The sequence below is a fragment of the Myxocyprinus asiaticus genome, chromosome 1 (genome assembly GCF_019703515.2).
Source record: "Myxocyprinus asiaticus isolate MX2 ecotype Aquarium Trade chromosome 1, UBuf_Myxa_2, whole genome shotgun sequence".
NCBI classification, from domain to species: domain Eukaryota; kingdom Metazoa; phylum Chordata; class Actinopteri; order Cypriniformes; family Catostomidae; genus Myxocyprinus; species Myxocyprinus asiaticus.
In genome coordinates this window covers 6951143-6978954 of record NC_059344.1, presented here as the reverse complement: position 1 = coordinate 6978954, position 27812 = coordinate 6951143, and the positions used below count along the sequence as shown (strand labels likewise).

The 27812-nt window shown below is 38.7% G+C and overlaps 1 protein-coding gene across 1 annotated transcript in view; it reads left to right on the top strand.

Annotated features, from left to right (window-relative positions):
- Nucleotides 1–13853: 13853 nt before the first annotated feature.
- The window catches only part of LOC127448994 (purine nucleoside phosphorylase-like), a 44756-nt gene continuing 30797 nt past the window's right edge, over nucleotides 13854–27812 (top strand). Inside the window, exons 1-2 of the mRNA XM_051712036.1 lie at nucleotides 13854–13955; nucleotides 15760–15929. Of these exons, the coding sequence (XP_051567996.1) occupies nucleotides 13854–13955; nucleotides 15760–15929 (272 nt within the window). The remainder of the gene's footprint in view (nucleotides 13956–15759; nucleotides 15930–27812) is intronic.

Here is a 27812-nt window from a genome sequence, read left to right as displayed (position 1 = left end):
CCTCGACACCATAGATCACAACATTCTGGACAGGCCTGAGAATTATGTTGGCATTTGTGGACAGGCATTAGCTTGGTTTACGTCTTATTTATGTGACCGCTACCACTTTGTTTGTGTAAACGAGGAGTTCTCAGATCAAGTAGAAGTAAAGTATGGAGTGTCACAGAGCTCAGTCTTAGGTCCCCTGCTTTTCTCCTTATACAGTATATGCATCTCCTGGGTGACATTATCAGGAACCATAAAATTAATTTTCACTCTTATGACGACGATCCTCAGCTTTATATTTCCTCGAAACCTGATTAGTTAGCAGAGTGTGTCAATGATATCAAAGACTGGATGTCTTGAAAATTTCCTTCTGCTCAATTCTGACAAAACAGAGGTACTAATTATTGCACATAAACATACTAAACATAAGATGCTTGAATTTGACTCTCGGTGGATGTACTGTTACATCGTCTTCTACAGTTAGGAACTTGGGTGTTATGTTTAGATAGCAATCTGTCTTTTGAAAATCACATTTCAAATGTTTGTAGAACAGCATTCTTCCAGTTTTCTAATATTGCTATTTCTGATGCCAAAAAGCTAATTCATGTGTTCATGACCTCAAGACTAGTTTACTGTAAAGCTTTATTGGGAGGATGTCCTGCAAGTTCAACAAATAAGCTTCAGCTGGTTCAAAATGCAGCAGCTAGAGTGCTGACTAGAACCAAGAAATATGATAATATCAGCCCCATTTTATCTACCTGTTAAGTTTCGTATACATTTTAAAATTCTGCTTATTACTTATAAAGCTTTGAATAGTTTAGCTCCTCAGTACTTAAGTGACCTTCTATCACACTATAATCCATCACATTCACTACGATCACAAAATTCCGGCCTACTGATAGTACCTAGAATATCAAAATCCACAAAAGGATGTAGACCATTTTCCTATTTGGTTCCTAAACTATGGAATATCCTTCCGAGCAGTGTTCGGAACTCAGGTACACTCGCTCAGTTTAAGTCTAGACCAAAGACTCTCATATTCTATAACTCTGCTTTAAAAGTGAATGGCATCTATGTTAATATTATTTGCCTGCACCTCGGGCTTAGGATGGACTTCACCGAAATGAACTGCCAAACTTCCAGCCGGTTGAGAGGCACACCTCGATGACCTCCACCAGCATTGTCTTGGTACTAGCAAGGGCGTAGATTCCGGGGGGATGGGGGGCAAGTACAACCCCACAATTATTTATTTATACCATGATCAATCGAAACATAAGTAAATGCTTCATGCTGCATTAAATAAACGGAGTGTCTAAATAGCATCTGTCACACAGTGCAGCTATTTTCACACCATTAGTCTGGTGGAACCACAGAAATATACTACAAACTAACCAATAGATGTCGTTGCAGTGGCGCAGGTTGTAAAGACATGTGAATGTGTGTGAATGTGAACTGTTGTCCTAGCGACCATGGTTCAATTCCGTGTTTTGTTTCCCATCCGAATTCCTGTTTCAACTCACATTTCCTTTAATACTACTTAAAATAATAGATGATCACGGTGAATGTCGGGGAGTGCAGAAAAGGGTTTGATCCGGAGGCAGGGTCTGTCAATCACACTCAAATGACTTGAGTGTAGATTGTGTCACTGTATTACTAATATTGTTGTAAGCATGTTTTTTGGCAGAAACCATAATTTTAATGCAATTAACAACGATGTTAGTTAGGGATGGGCACGAGTACTCGGGTACTCGGATGTGGCAGCAATGATTGATCATGAAAACGATGATCATGCATGATGTGACTTTTCACTTAATTCAAAATTCTGTGACAATTACCTGACAACTAAACACAAATGTGTCAAAGAGGGAGCTTATTTTTAATTTTGAGATTGATTATGTTGTGATTTTGAGGGGTACATTTATGTTCTGAGACGTCTCATAGCAACCAACCTGATATGCGATGCTGCAATGCTATCGTTACAATAATCAAAAGAGAGTGTAATTAACCGTGTTTTGAACACCTGTCTCTGCAAAACGTTTGCTAAACACATTTTATTATAATTTAATGTAAGAACTTTGACTCGTTAATGGATATTCTTTAATAAAAGTGAATGTTTGTCACTAACTGTAAACCTCCCTGCTCTGGGTGCCGAAATGTTTGTGTGATGTAACACACCCTTGCATCTCAACGAAATGGGAGTTGAAGATTTCCACGAGTTTCCAAGTTAGAAGTCCAACATAATGTGTCATTCTGTTGCACTTTCCCCAGTTGAAAGGTGGAAATTCCGACTCTTCGAGTTGAATGGAACGCTTCATGAATCATCACAGCAACAACAATATGGAGCATCACAGCTTTCCCCACAGGAGCAAACACTTGGGGAGACACACACACACACACACCAGGCGTGTGGCAGTGCAGCGAAATGGAACAGAATGTAATGTCTTCAAAACTGAATTTCAATTTAACACGCATATTAAAAACGCGATTGTTATGGCGTCTCCTGTTAAGCCAACCGCGATTTGAAAATAGACAGTTCAGACAGTCACTAAAAAACTGGTGCGCTTACTAAGATTACTACGGTAACCTGAAGGAAGAACAGACAGACGTGCGTTGTGCACATTCTTTCATTGAGTTGGGCAGCGAATATTCACATAATGACAAAATATGATGCATTATATTGTAGTTTGTAACAGATTATTTTATAACAGCCTATAATAATGAATAGACAATACACTGGAACAACAAGACGCAATGCAGCAGTCAAAGACATTTGCCAGACATGTTATTATATATACAGTTATGTACATGCAGGGTTGGGAGGGTTACTTTTGAAATGTATTCCACCACAGATTACAGAATACATGCTGTAAAATGTAATTTGTAACATATTCCATTAGATTACTCAAAGTCAGTAACATATTCTAAATACTTTGGATTACTCCTTCAGCACTGGTTGATTTTTTCACTTGTTTTGACTATTAAAAACTCTGCCAGTACAGTGAGACAAAATACACATAAAAATACATTCTCTGAAAAACCTAAATATCTTATGCAGTGTTGTTTCTAAAATAAGATAAATCAAACTGATCTTGTTTTAGGGATTTTTAGATATTTTTACAGGAAAATAATACAAAAATTATTATCAAGAATACGATTTTTGCCCTAATATCAAAGGTCTTACTAGAAAAAAATTAATTATGATCCAATGTGAATTTTCTTGATAAACAAAATATGATCATGCCTGGTAACATGTGCATGTAAAATGGCTAGAAATAGCATTTTAGCTTAGCGTAAAGCTGACAATTTGCACAAGATTTATTTCTATTTCTTCTGCTCCAAACTTACTTCAGACTTACTTCTCTGTCTGCTCGTATGAATGTAACACTTCATAAGAAAGTGTTTCACCACTGTTCAAATGCACTTTGGATCACATAATTTATATGTATAAATTTTTCCATCTGAAAGGACTAAATATTAAATGAATAAAATGCAAAGTAATCTCTTCATTAATCAAAATACTTTTTGAATGTAACTGTATTCTAATTAGCAATGATTTAAATTGTAACTGTAGTGGAATACAGTTACTTATATTTTGTATTTTAAATACGTAATCCCGTTATATGTATTCCGTTACTCCCCAACCCTGTATACATGTCATTGCCCCTTGAGTACTCAACAAGTACTAATTATTAATTAGTAATTCAACAAAATGACTAAAATGCCCATCCCTAGTAATATGGTGGTAATAGTAACCATGGTTAATTTTGTGGTTACTGTAAATTTACCAACAAAAAAAAATACCATGGTGAAACCATGTTTACTGTAGTAAAACCAAGTTTATTTTTTCTAAGGTAAGGTTAAGGTTAGGTTTAGGGGTAGAGGTTAATGTAGTGTGTCTTTGGGACTCTAAATAAACACAATAAACACACTGCAGTGATGCTCATACAGTGTGTTAATATTTCTGCAAATAGTGTCAGGATGCAGTTAGTAGCTACCATTATTTGCACTAGGGTGTAAATAGCATATACCATTATTTGCACCAGGGTGCAAATAGAATCTGTCACGAATGCCGGTGAAGATTCCTCAATCTGCCACCGGAGGTCTCCCTCGCCTGAGTATTAACATTGGACTACATTTCCCAAGTACCTGCATACCTGGACTGATTACTGTACCTGTTCCACATCACTCAAACTATTTAAGCCCTGGGTGTTCGTTCACTCGTTGCGAAGTCTTGTTTGCCATGGCTACATTTCTGAGCGTTATTATTTCCTGTGTTGTTCTACCTGTGTATGACTCTGCCTTGGATTACCTCTTTAAGTGTTTGCTGTCTGCCTACCATTGTATTTGCCTGGACTATTTCTATTGATGTTTGCTGCCTGCCCCGATCCTCTGCCTGCTTCACCACATTACTGCTCTGCCTCTGATATTGTTGATTGCCCTGGTAATTTGACCCATGCTTGTCTGTACTCTGAACTTGCTGTATTAAATAAACCGCACATGGATCCCACTCAACCTGAGTCATTGTTACAATCTGCCTTAATTAAAACCAACTAAAACCTTCATCAGCCATATAAAAAGGACACTGCATCTACATGCACTTCTGCAGTCAATTCAGGATGGATTTCTTAGACACTTAATCATTAATCATAGAGTTTGTACAAAATCCTTAATTTTAAACATTGCCCACCAACATCTACTCATCTAATTCATATTGATGTGCACACTAGTCATGCATACTGTACATATATGCATTCTGTGCAATTGCCATTTAAACCCCATTAAAATCTAGCACATCGCTTTAATTTTAACCATCTTTGCTTTGCTTGTCTCCCTCTCTCCCTCTGCATGCCTGTTGTCTATGATGGACTGTTGTTTCTCTGTCTAGAGAGAGAGAGAGAGAGAGAGAGAGAGAGAGAGAGAGAGAGAGAGAGAGAGAGAGAGAGAGAGAGAGAGAGAGAATACAAGAACACACTCCCTCAGAAAATCAGTGATTGAATGAGAAGATTTCCTATTAAGCCAAAAGGCACACTCGAATGCTTGGGCATACCAATATAGCGGTGCAGTGGCTTCGAAGTTATGATGTCATTAGCAATATAGTTCTATAATGTAGATCAGTGGTAAAGACACATTTAGAGTCAGCTACTTCTGCTCTCGTTTTTACTAACAATGCAGCAGCAAAGTCTGAGTTGCCAGAGTGATTGTTATTATTGTTGTTGTTATTTTTATTTTTATTATCATTACTATTATTATTAGAATTTGTTCTGAGAAGAGATTGTACACATCCACACACTTTGTTATAGGCTACCTCCTAGGCTTAACCTAGTGTGAGTTTCAAGGGTTACGTAGCCCTATCCATTAACACACATACACACACCGAGCAGAGACTTTCATTAAGGATTTTTCTTCAAAGAAAAAAGGAAACCATTACCACTATGTTGGTGTTCAGAGTATTGTATAGCTGTGCCCATTTTATGTCAAAGAGAGCCGCTCAATGAAGTTTTATTCTTTCCCAGTGAGGGAAGTTTTATTATTTGGACAGTCAGTGAGAGAAGTTTTATTAGGGCAATCAGTGCTCAGACTATGTTAACTCCTGTAATGCACAGTTGGCCATTGTCTCACATTCAAGCACTCAAATTAAAGGCAAGGTATTCTCCCTCTTGTGCTTCCATTCCTGTAATCAAATCCATGGTCTCTTAGGAACCCTTTGCTCTAGAGCCCTCCTGTGTCTACTAAAAGAACCAATTCCAGCTGGAAGGTGTGCCTTTTTTATTTTGCTGAAGGTGACTGGATTCAATATTGTATTGCTGGAATACATCATATAATTAATTTGGCATTCTTTTTGGCATAAATGGTTGATTTATGTATTTTTGGGCTGATTTGGATTAATTTAATTGATACAGCTTCCAAACCTCAACAAGGATCCTGGATATCTCCAGTAGAGGGCAGTGCTGCACAAGTCTTCTCATAAGGATAGAAGCAGGAATCAGTGTGCAGAGACAAATTTGGTTGTGTCAAGATGGTAACCCTAATTCTGCACAAGTCCTGCAATATTTAGGGCCCAAGCACTGAAAGTGTGGAGACCCTATTGTTCTTCTAAGGATTATTATTATTTTTTATTATCATTATGGCCCAAGCACTGAAAGTACAGAGACCCTATTGTTCTTCTAAGGATTATTATTATTATTACGGACCAAGCACTGAAAGTGCGGAGCCCTATTGTTCTTCTAAGGATTATTATTATTTTTATTATTTTTATTATTATTCTTATTTTCAAGGTTTTCAGTACGTTTGGGGTACATAACATGTGTGAAAACTCTTGAAAGTTTCATCATCGCTGGCCATTAGGGCATGGGAAACTTGCAGGGGGGGTCATGCGGCACCACCTAGAACATGGGCCTGTTCGGGGGGCTCTGTAGCACATCCCTTTTAAGCTACAGTCACCAAACTTTGTACACATGTAGATCTCATCAAGCCGGACAACTTTCGCCCTGACAGTCATAAGCTCTGAAAAGTTCCCAAAAGGAAGTTGGCCATTTTGGATTGTTTGAAAAATGCATGCTCAGGAATTTGATATACTCCTCCCATGGATTTTATGTTATAGGTACCAAATGAGGGTGACATCATGCCAAGATATTGATGATGCTAAATTGCGAAGGGATTTTTGATATATCGAAGAGTGTTGCCATGGTGAAACGTAAAATAACGTCAAAAAAATTGAATAAGGAAATGTCTCATATCTTCTGCGTACAGAAAATTAAAAACATCAAAATTGAGCCAAATGTTTGTCCTTGCAGGCTGATCACAATGATGTGGCTATTGTGGGTCACGGCCATAGCGCCACCAACTGGCGGAAGGAAGTGTGTCACTTTTAACAGACTTTGAAATATCCCTATTATTTTAACCTGAATTGCTTCCAAAATTTTTAGAATAGTGTCAAGACAGCGCAGATTTAAAATTCTGAAGGGATTCTTGATATCTTAAATACTGTTGCCATGGCAATGCATTAAATCTCATACTTTTTGTGTATATTCACATGTTTTGAGGTATTTTGCATGTTTGAATTTTAAAGTTTATTGTTAATAAACATATTTATTAAATTTTATATAAATAAAATATGATAAAAATATCAACTGAAATGTAAAAATACTGGAAAACCCAGGCTAAGTCTAACCCAGTGTGTTCCACTCAGAGTGGCAATTACAAGAAACGTCCAAAAGAGGGCATCCAAGCTCCATTGTTGAATGATTCCCATACACCGGGCGCTCGCTCAGGGTTGCCAGATAATAGTGCAAAACACCGCAAGCAGACATTTATCCTTGCAAAAATCGGAAATATTTCGCCTTTTGTCACTCAATTTATGCAATCTGGCAACCTTGCATGCCGAAAAATAAATAAATAAAATACTTAGCCCTCAATAGTGCAATACTATGCTCAAAGAAATGTGTGATGCAGAAAATCTGTCCATTCGTGAGGCTGCATGTGCTGTTTAGTGCCAAGTCTGTGAGCAAACCTTTTCAGTGACAAACTTTAGTAAAATCCCAATAGATCTTTGCATCATTCACACATGGAGGGGACACGCGAGCAAAACCAAGTGAGAGGAATACTTTCTTCTTTGTGTTATTTGTGAAATTCTTAAGTCCCTCACTTGGTATGCAAATGTTACTCTGGCAGTAAACATTTATCAGTGTCTTGGAGCCTGTCAGTGCATTTAGCAGCTGACGCTTGAGTTAGTGTGAGCGCGCACATATATATACAGGTGCATCTCAATAAATTAGAATGTCATGGAAAAGTTCATTTATTTCAGTAATTCAACTCAAATTGTGAAACTCGTGTATTAAATAAATTCAATGCACACAGACTGAAGTAGTTTAAGTCTTTGGTTCTTTTAATTGTGATGATTTTGGCTCACATTTAACAAAAACCCACCAATTCACTATCTCAAAAAATTAGAATACATCATAAGACCAATAAAAAAAACATTTTTAGTGAATTGTTGGCCTTCTGGAAAGTATGTTCATTTACTGTATATGTACTCAATACTTGGTAGGGGCTCCTTTTGCTTTAATTACTGCCTCAATTCGGCGTGGCATGGAGGTGATCAGTTTGTGGCACTGCTGAGGTGGTATGGAAGCCCAGGTTTCTTTGACAGTGGCCTTCAGCTCATCTGCATTTTTTGGTCTCTTGTTTCTCATTTTCCTCTTGACAATACCCCATAGATTCTCTATGGGGTTCAGGTCTGGTGAGTTTGCTGGCCAGTCAAGCACACCAACACCATGGTCATTTAACCAACTTTTGGTGCTTTTGGCAGTGTGGGCAGGTGCCAAATCCTGCTGGAAAATGAAATCAGCATCTTTAAAAAGCTGGTCAGCAGAAGGAAGCATGAAGTGCTCCAAAATTTCTTGGTAAACGGGTGCAGTGACTTTGGTTTTCAAAAAACACAATGGACCAACACCAGCAGATGACATTGCACCCCAAATCATCACAGACTGTGGAAACTTAACACTGGACTTCAAGCAACTTGGGCTATGAGCTTCTCCACCCTTCCTCCAGACTCTAGGACCTTGGTTTCCAAATGAAATACAAAACTTGCTCTCATCTGAAAAGAGGACTTTGGACCACTGGGCAACAGTCCAGTTCTTCTCCTTAGCCCAGGTAAGACGCCTCTGACGTTGTCTGTGGTTCAGGAGTGGCTTAACAAGAGGAATACGACAACTGTAGTGTCTGTGTGTGGTGGCTCTTGATGCCTTGACCCCAGCCTCAGTCCATTCCTTGTGAAGTTCACCCAAATTCTTGAATCGATTTTGCTTGACAATCGTAAGGCTGCGGTTCTCTCGGTTGGTTGTGCATCTTTTTCTTCCACACTTTTTCCTTCCACTCAACTTTCTGTTAACATGCTTGGATACAGCACTCTGTGAACAGCCAGCTTCTTTGGCAATGAATGTTTGTGGCTTACCCTCCTTGTGAAGGGTGTCAATGATTGTCTTCTGGACAACTGTCAGATCAGCATTCTTCCCCATGATTGTGTAGCCTAGTGAACCAAACTGAGAGACCATTTTGAAGGCTCAGGAAACCTTTGCAGGTGTTTTGAGTTGATTAGCTGATTGGCATGTCACCATATTCTAATTTTTTGAGATAGTGAATTGGTGGGTTTTTGTTAAATGTGAGCCAAAATCATCACAATTAAAAGAACCAAAGACTTAAACTACTTCAGTCTGTGTGCATTGAATTTATTTAATACACGAGTTTCACAATTTGAGTTGAATTACTGAAATAAATGAACTTTTCCACGACATTCTAATTTATTGAGATGCACCTGTATACCGTCAGAAATGTAAGCGGTCAATAAATGTGTCTGTGTTTCCGCTACTCTCGTCTCCCCGCATCTTTTATTGCATTTTATTTTTAAAGTGTAACACCCATCCACTGACATACAGTGGCAGACGTATTCATTTCTTTGTATTTAACAAGACAGCTTTTAGGAGCCGTGAAATTATTCCAAGTTTTTTTTGCAAGTGAACAGCCACAGTATTCAGCTCTGAATACGTTTATTAGTTTTAATTCTGCTAGAAGCTGACGCAACTTGTGTTGACGGTGTTTGTGTAATCACATGGTCCTATATATATTAGCTAATATTCAAAATATATATATTTTTTTTTTTTATTTCAGCGCAGTGTTTGAAATCATGTCTCGTGCCGTTCACATGCTTGAATGCGTTTGTTTTTGCACTAAAATTACACGCAGCGCCACAAAAGAGCAAAACTTAAGTGTCTTGACTCGAGACGTTTAACAGTTTAAGTTCTTTTTAACTTGACATGGCGTCTAAAAACACCAACAAGCTGTCAAAGACGTCTGTCTAGCGCACGTTTACACTGAAATCATTTTTAAAACTGCACAGACGGACACATAAACGCACTCAATGTGAACGGCCCCTCAGTGTAAGACTAGAACTTTCTGATCACACTTTTGAAGAAAAGTTTGATCACACTTGCCTATTCTTTATTTGTTACCGCACATTTTAGATTTTAGAGTATAACATCATCAAAACTAAGAAGTAACACAAAAGTATGGAAATTATACAGTGACCAAAACAAATTAAATCAGAAATTTCTTCTATTTGAACTTCTTCAGTGTAGCCTTTTGTCTGTTCCAACTCTGCACACATTTCATTTTCTCAATCAACTTCAGGTGCATCCTGGGATGCTTTTTAAACAGTACTGAATGATTTCATATGCTGGACACTTTTTGGCTACTTTTCTTTTTAAATAAATAAATAAATAAAAGGTTTGTATAGACATCTATAATAAAACACAATTTATTTTTGAGTACAGAAATAATCCCAAGTGTTTGACAATAAGCCTTTAGATCAAAAGGTTTTAAGATTATGAGAAACAACTTAGTGTCCTTTGGACTGGTTGTGTTTGCTATATTTATGTTATATTTATAAGTTCTTGATATAAATTTTATTTACTAACTTTTACTATTTTTTATTTGATTTGTATTGAATCTTGCTACGTTTTGCTATTGCTGTACATAAATTGAGGATAACTGAGTTTCGAGTTTTTAGTTGGAGTTTTTAAGCTTAAAGTAACCATTTAAAGTGATTTAAATAAGGACAAATTAGAAATTTTAAAGGTGAGTAGTTTGCATCAGTGGTTTAAATATCAGACCAAATCTGTTATTTCCTTACAGAGAAAGAGAGATGTATTTGAGTTTGATGTGGTGAAAGATTAAATCTTTGCCAAAAAATAATGCTTCAACGATACCAAACGGCACAAACAGGAAGCGAGCACAAATGACGAAGACAGGTGAGAGTGATTGACAAGCGGTTTAAATACTTGTTAAATACAAAGAAAGGAATATGTTATGGTGTTTGTATCATCTCCATATTAACAGTGTAGCGTCTCCTCCACATTGTGCATTCACTATCGAAATCCTTCAAAACTTTCACGGGACCACAGAGAGCAAACATACATCAAAGCTAGTGTTTTATCTTCACCCTGCATGCTGCGAATGAGACACAAAAACCCGCATTTATACAAAGAATCTATAACATTCACTTAAAATCCCCATTAGTTGTGTAATAAAATGTGATTAGAATTTGAAGTACTATTAATACAGTAGGCTACAAATCTGAAAATTGCATATATGCTGAACACTTGTATGCTGAAAGTAAGTGTTCATAAATGTTTTTACTGATATAAAAATGTCAATTATATACAATATACAGAATATGACAATATGACAAAAGTGACAATTTTCATATATGTAACGTTTTTTTAAACACTTGTGGAATTTAAATGTGTACATAAATGCTTGAATATATTAACTTTAATTATATTTGTTCATATATGGCCATATACCAAATTTAAATATCAGACAATGTAATAATGGCAACAGGCATAATTAGTGAATCCTCATTTGTGTTTTTTGTACGTCTATATTAAACTTAGACAAGTTTTATTGCATTCTCTGAGGCAGAAAATTTTAATACAAAAATGGGTCTTTCAATACCCACAGCTTTCACCTAAATGTAGCCTATGGTATTTTCGTGTGAATTCTTTTTATTATTATTATTATTATTATTATTAGATACAATTAATTAATTAACACAATTACAGAGGTATATAATGATGATTTGTGAGATTTCACTGCAAAACAACCCCAAAAAAATGCAGAAAATTGCACTGCAAAATTTGAGAAAAATTCAGCCATTTTGTAATTCCAGCGGTCTCTGCCCACGTCTCGGGGACTGTATCATCTGGGCTTGGCTTCGCACCACACCAGCTTCAACTGACTCTCTTCAGATTGTTCCTGACTCCCACAAAGCACACTTATCATACGAACACACCCTTCACTAGCCCATTGTGTTGCAGTTGTTTGTATTGTGATAAATACATGTAGTGTGACAATAAAATATATTTTAAACTAATAAGAATGGTCATGATTCATTATTTTCATATATTTAATACAGGAAGTGTTTACAAGCTATTTTACCACAGATTTGCCTTGTTTTCCAAAAGCCAACGGTGGAAATGGACCCATGGTGCTTGGGCCTGTCATCGCTGCTCGCAGCTATATTTATATTTGACACTGATAAAATGTGATTGTTCAGGGTCCTACAGCAACCCATCCCCTAAAACTAGCCTTGAACTGAACACAAATCCAGACACTTAGAAAATAGGGTATGGCTATGTTAGAAATAAAATACTAGAAGCCTCACTGCATACTGGATACTATTTCATAAAATATGTGACTGTACTGTATACATTATGCATTTACATTTATTCATTTAACTTTTTTTTGTCCACTGTGACAAAGGCGAAACATCCTAAGGAGGCAATAATATGAGAAGTGCTGCAATACAAAATTAGTGCATTAGTGACTGAGTCAAGTTTCAAGTGCTCACAGAAGAGAAAACTTTCTTGAATTTTGCAAGAGAGTTGGCTGCTGCAGGTTGAGTTGGGAAGGTTGTTCCACCAGCAAGGAACGGTGGAGGTTTAAAGTCAGGGAAAGTGATTTTGTGCCTCTTTGAGATGGTACCCCACAGCTTGCACGCCGATCACAGGCTTGTGGAGAGCACATAGAGTTAAAACAGTTAATGCAGATAGGGGGGTGCAGAGCCAGTTGCTGTTCTATATGCAAGCACCAATGCCTTGAATTTGATGCAAGCAACCACTGGCAGCAAGTGCAGTTCAATGAAGAGAGGTGTGAGGTACGCAGTCTAGGGCTCGTTGAAGACCAAACGCACCACAGGTTTTAGATCATTTGCTGAGGATTGATTGTACATGCAGGAAGTCCTGCCACAAGAGCATTGCCATAGTCCAGTCTAGATATAACAAGAGCCTGGACAAGGAGTTGTGTAGCATGCTGAATAAGGAAATGTCTGATCTTTCTGATGTTGTACAAGGCAAATCTGCATGATCAGGCAGTCTTTGCGATGTGGCCCTCCATGAAGTTCAACTGATTGTCGCACATTTCCCCAAGATTTGTGGCTCTCCTGGATTCACTTCACCTGAATGGTGAAGTCATGTTGTAATGCTGGACTCGCTGGGACGACGAGAAGCTCCATCTTTGCTAGATTGAGCTGAATGTTTTTACATCCATAACAAGATGTCTATCTAGCAGGCTGAGATCCGTGCAGCTGCCATAGGATTGTCAGGCTGGAACAAGAGGCAGAGTTGCATGTCATCGGTGTAGCAATGATAGGAAAAGCCATGTGCCTGTATGATAGATCCCAGAGACGTTGTGTTAATGGAACAGAGGAGGGGTCCAAGCACTGAGCCCTGAGGTACCTCGGTAGCAGGTAGAAGGACCTACCTGTGAGGTAAGACTCAAATCAGAGAAGTGAAGTTTTGGTGATGGCCATTGTCGAGAGGGTGGAAAGAAGTTTAGTTACCTAATGACAAATTTTTCAATCAGTAGTATGCTTGTTGTAACATTACCTCATTATGTCCACATTGAATGTCCAGTCAAAATCTCAGAAATAAAAATGATTACTTTGCTATTTTAATCCAATTTATGTTAAAATATCGTAACTTTTGGTAGTCCGATCATGTCAAGAAAGAGATGTTAAAGGTGTCATGAATTTGATTTAGATTTTATTTTATATTGTTCCTTGAGTTCCACTTATAATGTTATTGTGATTTTTTCATTAAAAGTAGTCATAATTTAGGAATAATTGGCATTTTCTATCCAGTTTTTGTGCCTTTGATTCAAATGCTCCTTTTTGGGGGGCGTGTGTTCTTGAAGATTCAGTGTAAACGCACACTGCTGTGATTGGGTAACATCATTGCATGTGGATAAGTGTAAACGCCCCCACCATTACGTGCATGTGGGGTTGTTTTGAAAACTTCGGATGGTTAAAAAAAATGACAACCGGAGGAATTCATCCATACATGTTTGAGCCAGAGTCTGATCCCGAATTAACCCCCTCCACAAACACCACGGATACTGCAGTCTGTGACAGCGTGGTAAGTAATCACTGTAATTTACTTGTCTATTTGTGTAATAGGTATTACTTTTATTATTGTTTGAACCAAGACGCGACACAACTGTTTGTATCTTGTTACATAGTTGGGGCATTTTCCAACGGTGAAACATTTCCGTGTTTTACAAATGCTGAGTAACGCATGACAGTACCAAATAAAGTGTAAATATATGGTGCTATCACGTTTATAACTGTGAAAGGATACACTTACTGTGCAACATGTAAACGTATAGAGGATACATTCACCGGTGTTTGTCACACTGTCGTTCGTCATATAATCATCTTTCATCATATATTCAGTGTAGAGACAAACGCATACGTTGTTCATTACGAGTCATGTTTTCATTAAAACGTAAAGAGATTGTCTAAATATATTGATATCAATACTCTTTAGGTGCATCTGTGGCAATTGTGCCATCATGCCAACAGAACAAGAAAATATATGCTGCTTAGAGATCCCTGTGCATTAAAACTAATACACGACCGTCTAAAATCACTAGGATCAAATCAAATACTCAGTACACATTTAACCGTCTGTAACATATGAAGCAAAACAATTAACATGGATACTCACACTTGTTTGTTGCGACATCACTGTCGGGTCCAATATAGTTGGCAATGCATCAACTTTTAATTTAAGTCTCTCTGCAAAGCGTGCTTCAAACTGTGTCTTGTTTGTGAAAGAATCATCAATAAAAAAATTAAGCGAGCAAACAAACACGTTCTTACCGACGCGATCCGGGACTTCTTTAAAAATAAACGTAAGCCACTCTTCCTTAATGTTGGGATCGTTTTGAAGCAAATGCAAGATATCTAGTTTCCTACAACCTAGCACTGCACAACGTCTTGACATCTTCGTGGCGATCGTGACACCTCCTGTTGCTCCAAAAATACTGCTCTACTCCAACCGCAAGACCGGTGGGCGGGCCTAAGCAGTTTCGACGATAAAGTAGGCGTTGATCTGTTTATTCAGAGGCTGGCCTGTGCTGATGTAATACATCACTATGATGTATTAGTGAGGAGGAAGTAGAGAACAAGCCATTTTGGCACCTTGGTTTCAATAAACCCTTTTTTTTTTTTTTTTTTTTTTTTTTGACTAATGAAGAAGTTTTCGGTTCTGAAATTTAAAGTATGTTTTTATAGTACTATGAACTCTTATATGTCAAGATATCACTAAGTTTTATTTTCCAATTCATGACCCCATTAAAACATTGCACATATCACTTTGGCCGATTTTCCTGGTTTATTCATTACACTGGAAAAGTAAAACTGAGCACATGGGATACAGTATTCTGTGCAAAGTGCTTTGTTGTATATTGCAGTATGTGTACAATGAAAGGTCTGCAAATTTTCAGTATGCAGGGAATGCCCAGTTGACGTGTTATATAATATAAAATGTGCAAGCTACAACTGGAGCACACAATGTGGAATACTCTAACCCACAATACAATGCACTCAAAAACAATATCCATTATGCATAGACAGACCCTGGTGAGTGTTTTGTAGTGTGTTGCTATGTGGTAACTACTGTAGCTTCTTGGCCCAAGCCAAAAACACAAGGGAAATCAAACTCTCATGGTGAACAGGATCAAAACTTAATACAACATTATTTGTTGAATGTCTAAATGCCATTATGTAAAAACTTTATATTTGTAACGGAGACCCAGACACAAAGATAATGTTTGAACCTGAAGGCAGGTATTTATTAAACACACAGTTTAAGTAAACAGGTGAGTATCAATAAGAAGATGTTGAACAGTAAATGATAAGCATTACACTGATAACAGTCTTTATTCATATATGAAGTGAGAGTCCTTGATGAGCCACACTCACAAACATCAGATAGGGACGAGAGGAGAAACAGGGGAAACAGATTGTTGGAAACGTTTGAGAGGAACCTTGGAGAAATCGTTGGATATCACTGGAGTGGAACTTTGAAGACTTCGCTGGAGAACAGGTAAGTGAGTCTGTATTCCATGGGAGACCAGACATCGACTGAGGAGTGTGTGTGGCTTATGCAGGGAGCTGATTAGCATGGTGATGAGAGAAAGACAGGTGCAGGTGATAAGTATTCGGGAGAGAGGGAAGGCTGTGTGTGTGTAGCCTGGTGAATCCGTGACAATATTCACAATATATGGATTCATGATATAGCTTCCTAGGGAGTGGGATGAGACACCAGACACTGTATCATGTTGCCACCTAAAAACAGATATTTACTGACACTGGTCTGGAACATCATGTCTTGTCACAGGAAACCTTGACAAAGTTGGCCTTTGTCTTGAGTGGATGTCTCCAACACCTGCAAAGGCATGATTTTAATGACTCTTGTTGACTTTTTTTGTGTTCATCAGTTAATCAACAATGACTTAAAATCTACCGCTAATCTGTCCTTTTCAGACATAAGTTAACTGTTTTCTCATTATTTTTAAATCTTTATCAGCACTTTAAAAGCTGCTGTCAATTAAGCTGCATTTTATTGCTTGTATTCATGTCATAAAGATCCCATCAAAATGCATCACATACAGTACATTGAATCCATCTTTCTTGCTGTGCTCTGTGGTTGTGCAAGACATACATTGCTACATGTCTTTCAACACATTATTACGCCTCTGAAATATGTTGTTTTCCTACAGTGATGCCTGTCCTCTCATCCAATCACAAATACAAGAACTTTGAGGACAACTCGAGATTTAAAGTGTAAAGTAAAGTAAATGTAAAGTAAAGTGTATACTGTAATTTCTGCATCACTAGCGGCACCAAATTTTGGCTCAGCCAATGTTGTTATGGCTGGCTCAGTCATGCTGCACAGACAAGCCAATTGGAAGTCCATTTAGGGCCAGTAGTGGCACAGAAATAACACAGTTCACCTTTGACCTCATCTTTTTACTGAGGACCTTTTACCATTCTGAAGCAGCTCAAACTTTCAGAAAGCAGATGGTTCCTCAAAAAAGAAAGATGTCCAAATCATATACTTGCACTCATGTCACTCGAAAAATGTACAGTTTGTTGTTGTTTTTTTTACTATGAAACAAAGTGATATAATGATTTTAATTTTGGTCTGTCCCTCATTAAAAGCTTTTGTCTGGTTACACCTAATATGAAACCACACATTCCCCCAAATAGCAGGTGCTCCTCCTGAAAATGAAAATTAGATGAGCTGTTTGGGGGAATTTTATTGTCAATGCCTTCATTGACAATAAAGGCCTTCAAGTTCACTCTTCTGATTATGAAAGTGAAGATCTTCAGTTACACGCATGACACTGCAGCACTGCACGGAAGATTCTCCACATATGTACTCACATAATCTTCTCTTTATCTGAACAGATCTAGTGTGTATGTGAGAGAACAAAAGTGAGAGAGCATGAACAATCACTGACATCAAAGACCAATGGCAATGTCTGTTTACCTTTAATGCTGACAGAGATTTTAGGGTGTCTCAAGGCTTTATGTTAGGTCTAATGGGTTTTCAGTGAGGAGGTGGAGGTATCATTTTTTTTTTTTTAATGTTCCAAACTTGTGGCTGTTCAGACCTGTTCCTGAAGGGCTACCGTCCTGCAGAGTTTAGCTACAACAATTGTCAAACACACATCAGCAAGTTAATAAAGCCCTGCAAAAATGATTTTGACCCTTAGTAAATTGTATGTTATAAAATGTTTCTTATTTTATAAATTTTAATTATGCATTTAATTTGACTTAATAATAATAATAATACGCTGTGTTTACATGTATTATCTGAGTTTTGAACAGACTTATTTCAATTGCTTAAAGTCAAATGGAAATGTTTTTACATGTTTTACCTGAGCTGTGTTTGGGAGAATGGCCAAAGACTCTTGGTCCACAATTTTTAATTATGTGGGCCCAGGTAAGGTAGGGGGCCTTATGTGAAGCGTAAATAGTTGTTGTTGGTAATTGTTGTAGTTGTGTTGAATGTTCTATTTAGTGTTACCCATCAATGGGGAGTAGTGTTCCTTCTAACTCTTATCAATGTAATTAATTTAAATTGGTCATGTGGTCATTTATTGTAGAGCACACAGCACACCTCCATTTGTATCTGTAAAAGGGAGTTGGGAAAACCAAAATACCCCTCGAGTAAGCACAACTTTGCTGGACTAGGAACTGAAGAATACTAAATTAACTTTAAAAGGTTGCACAAAGCCTTCTGTAGGTATTTTATTAAAGTAGAATGATTATACTTTGTTGGATTTACTTAAAGGGGTCATGACATGCTTTTTTTAATTATTTTAAAATGTTCCTTGAGGTTCACTTATAATATTTTTGCACAAAAAAAACAATAAAGTATTTGTAAAACATTATAATTTTCCATGTTGATTCTGACCCTCTGCCAGAAATTATCAGTTTTGGTGGTGCTTCTCCTTAAAGACTTGACAGCAATTGGCTTTCTGCTCATGACTGATCAGCTATTGGGTGGGGCTACAGAAGTAATAAGGTAAAACAGGCATTGATTTTTAAAGGTTTTGTGCATGTATGTGAAAAATACCGAATAACTAAACTAACGTCACTGGATGTACTGTATTGCTGCATCATATCAACAAGTCACATGCCACAAATTCAACATTACCAGGGAGTACAAACAGAAAAGTGAAAATCACACTCGCATACACACACAGTCAACTAGAACACACCAATATAAAATACTGACTACTGTCCCCCGCATCCACATATGCGCTATAGTGTGCTGGGGGAATTCCAGAGTATGACGTAAGATGGAAACGCCACTATCGCCATGCTATGCTGCGGCAGGCGCAATGAAAATCATTTACACAAGTATTGCAGAGAAATGACAAGCTGTAGAGAAAGCAGCTTACTAACCGGACGGACTGCAAGTATGCAAGGGTAATAAGTAAACTGTTAACACAGTGCAAAAACGCAAAAGCCGCTTTCATGTCTTAAGCATCTTTCTCTCAATACATAGCTTTCTGGTGTCCATGTAAACAAGCTCACTATTAAAGTATCATAAAAGTATAGCTCGTCCACTATATTCAAAGTCTTCTGAAGCCATACTGTAGCTTTGTGTGAAAATGTAAGTAATTCAAAATTTAATCTCATTCACTTTCAGCATATTCAAGCCTGGAGCGTTTAGTTGGGTGATGTTACACGAGAAAGCCAATGCCGCTCGGCATCATTGACATCAAACCTGGTCATCTTCACGTGGCATACTTAAATATATATACAACTTCCCATTACATTTGAGGGCTGCAGCAGAGGGGAAGATTATCAGAGAATAACAACATGACTTCAAGTCATATGGACTACTTTTATGCTTCTTTGTTGTGTTCAAGAAAAGAATGCAAATCATTAAGGTTTAGAACAACATGAGAGTAAGTAAATGATAACAAAAGTTTAATTTTCAACTTACCTTTTATATACAGTATATGAGACTTTTAAACAACAGCTAGGGAATGAGTCAATTTAGGAATAAAAACTGGTAATAAACTTTGTATACAATGACTTGCAAAAATCATAGAGCATTGTGCAATAGTAATTGAATAAAATAGTTTGTTAACCCCAAGTTGAGGGAGGGGACATGCAGGACATTCACTTTCTCCAAGTTTCTTTTTCTTTCTTATTTTTTGTTGTTGTTTAGAATAACTTAAATCCCCGCCATCATTGCACCACCCCCTGTGTGCTCCAATCGCTGGTGTGGCATACAGTGCGTGGGCTTCTCAGTTTTTTGCTCTCTCTCTCTTGCTCTCTCCCTGCTTGTATCTGCTATCTATCCCTCATTTTGTTGACTGTTCAGTACATGGGCCTTGGCCTTAATTTTTGTAAAATAACAGTGTCTGCACGTTAACACCTTTGGTCTGACTTTTATGATTCCATTTCTCTATCCATTCATGTTTCAACCATTTGGAAGGTGAGAATGCATGCGCCTGTGGTCTTACAGAGGGGTGAGTTTTGCAATGGTTTGGGCAGTTTTTGGTGTTGCAGCCATGCTAAACCTGTAAATTCCAACTCCTTTCCATTGTTGACTAATGCAGAAGTGACGTACGATGTTATTTTGTTGCATACTGTACATGGAAAAAAAATGCCTCTCGTTATCAATAAAACTTGACCTTTGTTTTGAAACCTCTCATGATGAAGCTTATCATCCCATTTCCCATCTGTTATTTCTTTCTCGCATATCCCACTATTTCTCTCGTAGGTGATAAGAGGAGGTTACATAAAGAGCTCTCACAGAGTTCACAGATGGCGTGTTCTAGAAGGGCAAGGCTGGCATATTGTCCGCATTCTAATAGAACTTGGCAGTTGAGACAACTCCGTAACTGGCAAATATTTCTTCAAACTGTAGAGACATAATGAACTTGTGTGGAAAACATGACTAGTTTCCCTGTACTGCAAAAATTTTGACAAAATCTTGATGGCTACTAGTCAAGACCAACCCTTCCTTTTACATAACTTTTATAATGTGGTCCAAAATTTCTTCATCTAATGTACTTCCTCCTCAGCTATGTCTTTTCTTCTTCTTTTAATGGAGTCCAAAATCAAAGTATAGACATATCGACTTCGAGAGAGAGATATTTACTAAAGCTCTGTAGACGCTGTATTGGAAGCTTAACATAAATCATACATGAAACCTTGGAAGTGAGAAAACGTGAGTTAAAGTCTGCTAGGGGGTATTTACACTTGGTCACTTTATGCGTTTTTGCTGATCGGATTGCTATCGGATCATGAAAAGACCAGGTGTAAATGCCCTCCAAGATGGATACTATACGTTTGAGACACATTCCAGATGAAACTGGTCAAGTGTAAATATTTGCTCTGGTTTGAGTCCAAATACATTTGGCTGCCTGACCACTGGCTGAAAGGGATGTCACTATCACTCTTGACACATACATTGCATAATATTATAAAACCACAATCAGCAATGTTTCTCAGTTTCATTATACACAACACACTCAAAAAAAGAAGTTTGAAATTAGATTTCTTAGATTAAAATGATCATGTAATCTCAATTTAAATACTTCAACTAGAGAAAATCTTATTGAATTGAGTAAGCCTAACTAAATTAGATACTTTAAATAACTCTTAAGTAAAAAAATCTCTTTCCGTTACAAGCTAGCTAGTACAGTGTATGCTATTGCTAAATGCGTACTAAACACTTTGCTATGATTAGCATAGCAATTGTTCAAAGAGTAAAGCAACATAGAGCATTCACAACATGTACCCGTCCTTAAAATTATCTCTTGTTCCACTCTCCACCATAATGTTAACCCCCAAAACTCCAAAATAACAGAAACTCTTCTAAATCTCAACACAACAAAACATTAAACACTAACAATTGCCTCCCCTTTACATTCTTCTTGCAAAAAGACACAGTATAACAATTCATTTTAAGATTTACTCTTCCCTATTGAGTGCCATGCAACTAAGTATGCTGGAAATAAGAAATTCCCTGCCCTTTTTCAGTTAATAAAAAATAAAAAAATCATGTTGTCCCAACACAAATAGATTAGATAAAGCTTGAAATGGTTGAAACAACTCAGTTAATTTAAGTTCACTTGGTTACATGCATTTTTTTAGTAATATGAACAAGCGAGGATTGCGTAAAACAGACAACAGTAATAGTAAAATTAAAGTGTACAGTACACGCTACCACTTTGAGTGTGGTACTCTTAGCTCTGTTTAACACATTTTACCATGTTTAAGCCCATGTTACAAATTTCCCCAAAAATCAGCACAGAATATGCAAAAAAATAAATTAAAAAAATCTAAATATTCTGTTTGGGCCTGTCTATTCCTCACAGATTAAGCAATAATGCCTGAATTATTTTCATTTCAGGAAATATCTGTCCTGTTGTCCTGTGGTAATGTGTAAAAATATTTGCTGCCACAAAAAAAAAAAAAAAAAAAAATTAATGCAGACCCATGAGACCTAACAAATTAAGAGTCATGATCACTGTTTTATTACTACTGTAAAATTTAATACACCTGATTCCGCTAATGTCCAAACTGCACTTCATTAATAGAATCAGGTGTGACATTGGAGGAAACAGAGAAACACAACAATTAATTCCGCATGTTCTACCGTACAGGTGCTGATATCAGCTACAGCATGTGCATGTACAGTTTATTTGCCAGCTGAGAAGTCACGTGCTCCTGTGTCAATCCAAAGATCCTAATCAGATAGGGGCAAAGTCTAAGCCCTGAAAGATCTAGATCAGTGAATCTCATATTAGAGGTAGAGACATTTTTGCTCGTGACTGACCTCGACTGAGCTTGTGGTCTTCTCAGATGATGCTTCATTTAGATGTTCACCAGGACCCAAATAAAAGGCAGGATGCATGCATTAGCAAAACCATACATTCTTCTGAGTGGTGGCTGCTAGTCAGGCTCATGCAAGTAAAGCTGAACACATTAACCTCACAAAGGCATTTCACACAAGCCACACACTCTCACACATTAAGAATAATGGTGTCACTGTGTATTTTGACGACTCACTCCAAGTGATGAATAGGGCATGTGACCTTTTAACACACACTTGGCCTGATGTAAGTATATTTTGTAAATATCAGGCATGAATAATATTATTAGTGGGATATTACATGTGCAGTTGCGTAAAGTTTCATGCATGCATACATTCAAGTTTCATGCTGATTTAGAACCAGCTTCCTAAAACTAAAAGCAATTGCAGTGCAGTAAGAAATATGGTTGAGATTTTGTAAAATTCTTTTACTTTTCATGCAGACAGTGTTTAGACTGAGTATATATTTTTCTAGTCTTGTTAAAGTGGTTAAAATCATAAAAGTGAGGAAAAGTGTAAGGGCCTCCTGACCTTGTTCCACAGTTTGAGGGCTTGTTGCATAACAAATGGGGCATAGGTAGGGACCGCATGTCACATCAGGAACATTTTTATTGACTCTTACTGTCCTGCAAACTCTGTAGGAAAAGGCTAATTGTTTTGTGGAATCACAAGCCAGAGCAGCGACACCATTGGTCAGAACACAGGCGTGTCAGTTCACTCCCAGAAATACCCTTCACTCTTATCAAGGTTGAGCTCCACAGGGCCATTTCTGATTACCTTCTTCTTTTAGTTGGTCTTGCATGCTACAAAACCATTTGATGAGCTTATGAACAGTCACAACATTGTCATAAAAAAGCTGATGTGAAAACTGGGCCCCAAACACGTTCAAAGTGAGGTTGTAAATATTAAGGTTATCTTTCTTGTCATTAAATCACGTGGGGTACTTTAACACTTTAATGCATACCTTGGGTCTTTAGTGACCCCGGACCTTTCTCCACCCTCTGTCTCTCATCACACCTCTGTAGTATTCCTAAACATTTGTCTTCTGAATAACACTACTTAAAATAGCAACAAATAAAGTGCACAGTGAGCTATGAGCAAGAAATATGCTGTCCCAGTCTGGCCTTGACTGTGCCCCCTCTATCTGTCAGTTTGTCTTGTCTGCGTTTTTCTTCCCCTCTCTCTTGTGATTTTGCAGGTGCCACGTCGGGAATGCTAGCCCCAGTTGCTATGACAATGATCATAATCGTCAACTGGTTATACGCGGCACCTGTCTCCCATTAAACATGGCTATTTAAGTTCCCTTCGTGTTCAGTCCTGTGCTGAATTGTTTTGTTTGTTGGTGTGTTTCTAGTTGGTTGGTTCCAGAGTAATACTTACTTCGGTCAGTTTTCTTGTATGTTTGGTTTTTATGTTTACTGTTCTGTTTTCTGTGTTTTTCCCCATTGTGGGAGTTTTGGTTTGTATTTTGAAATAAAGCTCTTTTAAATTGCCTCCTGCGTTTGGGTCCTCCCTTGCTCTCCCGTGACATAACAATTCAGCCACATCAGACCCAGCAGAGGCAATGGTCATTTTTTAACCCCCGTTCCAGTTTGGCAGGAACCAGGAACGAGTTCCAGTGACTCTGACCAGGACTGCAGTTCGGGGAGTTGGTGCCAGGGCTCTGCCCTTTTGAGATTTATGCTGAGGCACTCCTCAACGCGGTTCAGAGATTGGGTTATGGTGAGACAGTCCTGATATATCTCTTCCTGTCTGGACTGGATGAGCCCTTGGATTGGGGTATTTGGAGAGATCTTGAGTCTTGGTTTTCCTGGGAGGTGGTGGAGCGTGTGTGTAAGATCATGGAGGAGAGGTTGTACTTGGGCAGTGGGAACCCAACTTTGATGATCTCATCTCCCATCCCTTGTCTGCATCCTAATCTTCCTCCGCAGTGCTTCCTAACTCCCGCAAGAGGAGGAGGAGAGGGGCCCCTGCACCAGAGCCCGCACCAGAGCCCACACCAGCACTCTCGGCCATGGAGACCGTTCCCCTGTCGCTGCCAGCGCTCTTGGCCACAGAGGCCATTCCCCTGCTGCTCCCAGCGCTCTCAGCCACGAAGGCCGTTCCCCTGCCACTGCCAGTGCTCTCAGCCATGGAAGCCATTCCCCTGCCACTGCCTGCGCTCTTGGCCACAGAGGCCATTCACTTGCTGCTCCCAGCACTCCCGGCTATGAAGGCCGTTCCCCTGCCGCTCCCAGTACTCTCAGCCACGAAGGCCATTCCCCTGCAGCTGACAGCACTTTCGGCCATGGAGGCCATTCCCCTGTCGCCGCCAGACCTTATCCCATTTCCTGACTTACTGGACCCCTCTCCCTACCTGGAGTTTGACTGGTTCCCTGCAGCCACTGGACACAAGACTGGGTCCGAACTGACAGTGGCTGCAGCCCAGTCTGACTCTGACCCTTCACCAGCGGCCACCGCTCAACCTGATCACTCCCCAGCTGCCGCCACTCAGCCTGCCCAGTTTTCAGTGATTGCTTCTGACCTCACCCTCTGCCCAGCGGCCACTGCCCCCTCTATCCAGTCATCTGTACCAGAGAGTTGGACAATGAAGAAGAAATAACTTCTGAACTGAAATCTCAAGGAGTGATGTATGTGAAAAGAAGAACAATCAAAAGAGAAGATCGAATTATCAAAACTGTCACTTTCATTATTACCTTCAATAAACCTCAAAATTGGGTATATGAGTGTTCTAGTGGACTTATTTATGCCAAATCCACTGAGATGCTTTAACTGTCAAAAGTATGGACATGGATCAAACAGCTGTAAGAATAAGCATATATCCTGCAATTGTGGAGAGGAGGATCATGACAAAGAAAGCTGTCAGAAGCCACTCAAATGCTGCAATTGTGCAGGAGAGCATATGGCTACATCAAAGGAATGCTTGATGCGGATTAAAGAGAAAGAAATCCAGAAAATAAGATGTACAAAGAAAATCAGCTATAATGAAGCACTCAAATTGGTATCTGTGGCACCCTCTTTCATTGTAAATAAAACTTTTGCCTCTGTGGTCAAAAAAAACTTTTCATTCAGTGGATTGCCAGACAGATTTGATCTGGCTACAAAAGGATAAACCACAAACTGTCAGTAACAGTAAAGGTATACCTCCTCCTAGATCAAAGAGTGCAGGAAATTAGAATGAAACTACATCAACCCATAGCCAAACCAACCAGAACTTACAGACAGAAAACCAAATAATTAACAAGAATTCTAAAAAAAGCAGGATGTTCAAAATCAAAAGTATCACAAGATGATATAGAGAAAAATACAAAGATGAAAGCAATCAAAGATGTCGAAATGAAAAAGAGTGGCCATCACAGTAGGAGCCGTTCACCAAAAGGCAGAACTAGGGGTAATATCCCTACTCTCCCAACTTAAATATGGATCACACTGTTATCCAATGGAACTGCCGTGGGCTCAGAGGTAACTTCGCAGAATTGCAATGATTAGCTGCAGTTATAAATCCACTTGCCTTTTGTCTACAAGAGATGCAGTTGTCACCTGATACTACCCTTTCTTTTAAAAACTTTACAATTTTAAATTCTTTTGGTTCAAACAGTTGACGTTCTTCTGGTAGAACAGATATTTTAATTCAAAATTATGTGATACACAGATACATCACACTAAATAATAATTTACAAGTAACAGCAGTACATAATATCCTCCAGAGTACTTTCACAGTATGCTCCATATACATTCCACCAGATATGACAATAAAGAATCAAGATCTGGACAACCTTGTGGAGCAGCTTCCTTCCCCCATCATACTTATGGGGGATTTTAACAACCATAATACCTTGTGGGGTAGTAATCAGTGTAATACAAAAGGCAAGAACATTGAAGATTTATCAACAACCATGCCCTGTGCCTTTTAAATGATGGGTCTCAAACCTATTTATACCCTGAACATGGTACCTATTCAGCAACTGACCTAACCATCTGCCAGCCTGAGCTACTACTAGATCTCTCATGGAAAGTGTAGAATGACCTCTGTGGAAGTGACCATTTTCCAATAATCTTGACCTTCAAATGAGGAGGAGAAGTACCAAGCATACAGAGAAGGCAACTTAAGTTGAAAACATGTCGTATGATGGCACCGCAGATGGCTGCCTCGGTGTGGAGCTCCTCAGTTCTTTTGTTGTTTTTGTTTGTTTGTCTTGTGTTTAGTAATCTTTTTCCAGTCAGTTTTAACAGAGACGAACTGCTGAACATTCGACAGCATATACCAGAAAATCTTTTCGCGGTTTTCGAATATTCAGATGTTTTGCTAGACATTTTAGTTGGAGGCACAGCTCTGCTGTTCAAGAGATGCAGGCGAGGTAGATGAGCCGGTCCGCTGGTCAAACTCCATCGGCACAGATTTCGAACAGCGCTGCAGAGTATTCACTTAGAGAATCTCCACTCTCTTCCTAACAAAATGGACGAACAACATCTCCTCACCCACACAATTAAGGACTTTTCACCTCTGCTGCCTTGTGCTTCACAGAAACCTGGCTGAGTGAAGCAATTTCGGACAGTGCGTTACATCTGCCAGGCTTCCAGCTGTTCAGAGCAGATCGCATCGCGGAGTTAACTGGGAAAACGAGAGGCGGTGGAACATGCTTTTATATCAGTGAAACTTGTAGGATGTGCTGTCCTAATTTGAAAGTGCTCTTTATTAACTGTAAGCCTTTCTACTCGCCGTGGGAGTTTTCCTCGTTTATTCTGGTAAGTGTGTATATCGCACCAAATGCGTGTTTGAACACAGCACTGCAACAGCTGGCTGATCAAATCACAGACCTGGAACAACAATACCCGGACTCAGTTATTATTATTCTTGGGGATTTTAACAAAGCAAATCTCACACGTGAACTGCCCAAATACAAACAGCACATCACATGCCCCACCAGAGACAGGAACATACTGGATCATTGTTACACAACAATACAGGATGCATATCGCTCTGTCCCTAGAGCAGCATTGGGACTCTCTGATCACTGTCTGGTTCATCTTCTTCCAACCTACAGGCAGAAATTAAAATCAACCAAGCCAGTGGTAAGGACTGTAAAGAGATGGACCAATGAAGCAGAGCGGGAATTACAAGCCTGCTTCGATTGCACGGATTGGAGTGTTTTTGAGGCTGCAGCCACAGACCTGGACGAGTTCACAGATACTGTTACATCATATATCAGTTTCTGTGAGGATATGTGCATTCCTACTAGGACTTATTTAAAGTTCAACAATGACAAACCGTGGTTTACAGCAGAGCTCATGCAGCTTTGTCAGGCCAAAGAGGATTCTTACAGGGGTGGGGATAAAGTCCTGTACAATCAGGCCAGGAACACACTGAACAGGGAAATCAGAGTGGCTAAAAGAAGATACTCTGAGAAACTGAAAAACAAGTTTTCAGCTAACGACCCTGCATCAGTGTGGAGTGGCATGAAACAACTCACAAATTACAGGACTCCTACCCCCAACCCTGTAGGGAGCCAACAACTGGCTGACAACCTGAATGTGTTTTACTGCAGATTTGAAAGGCCCAATCTCACATCCCACACC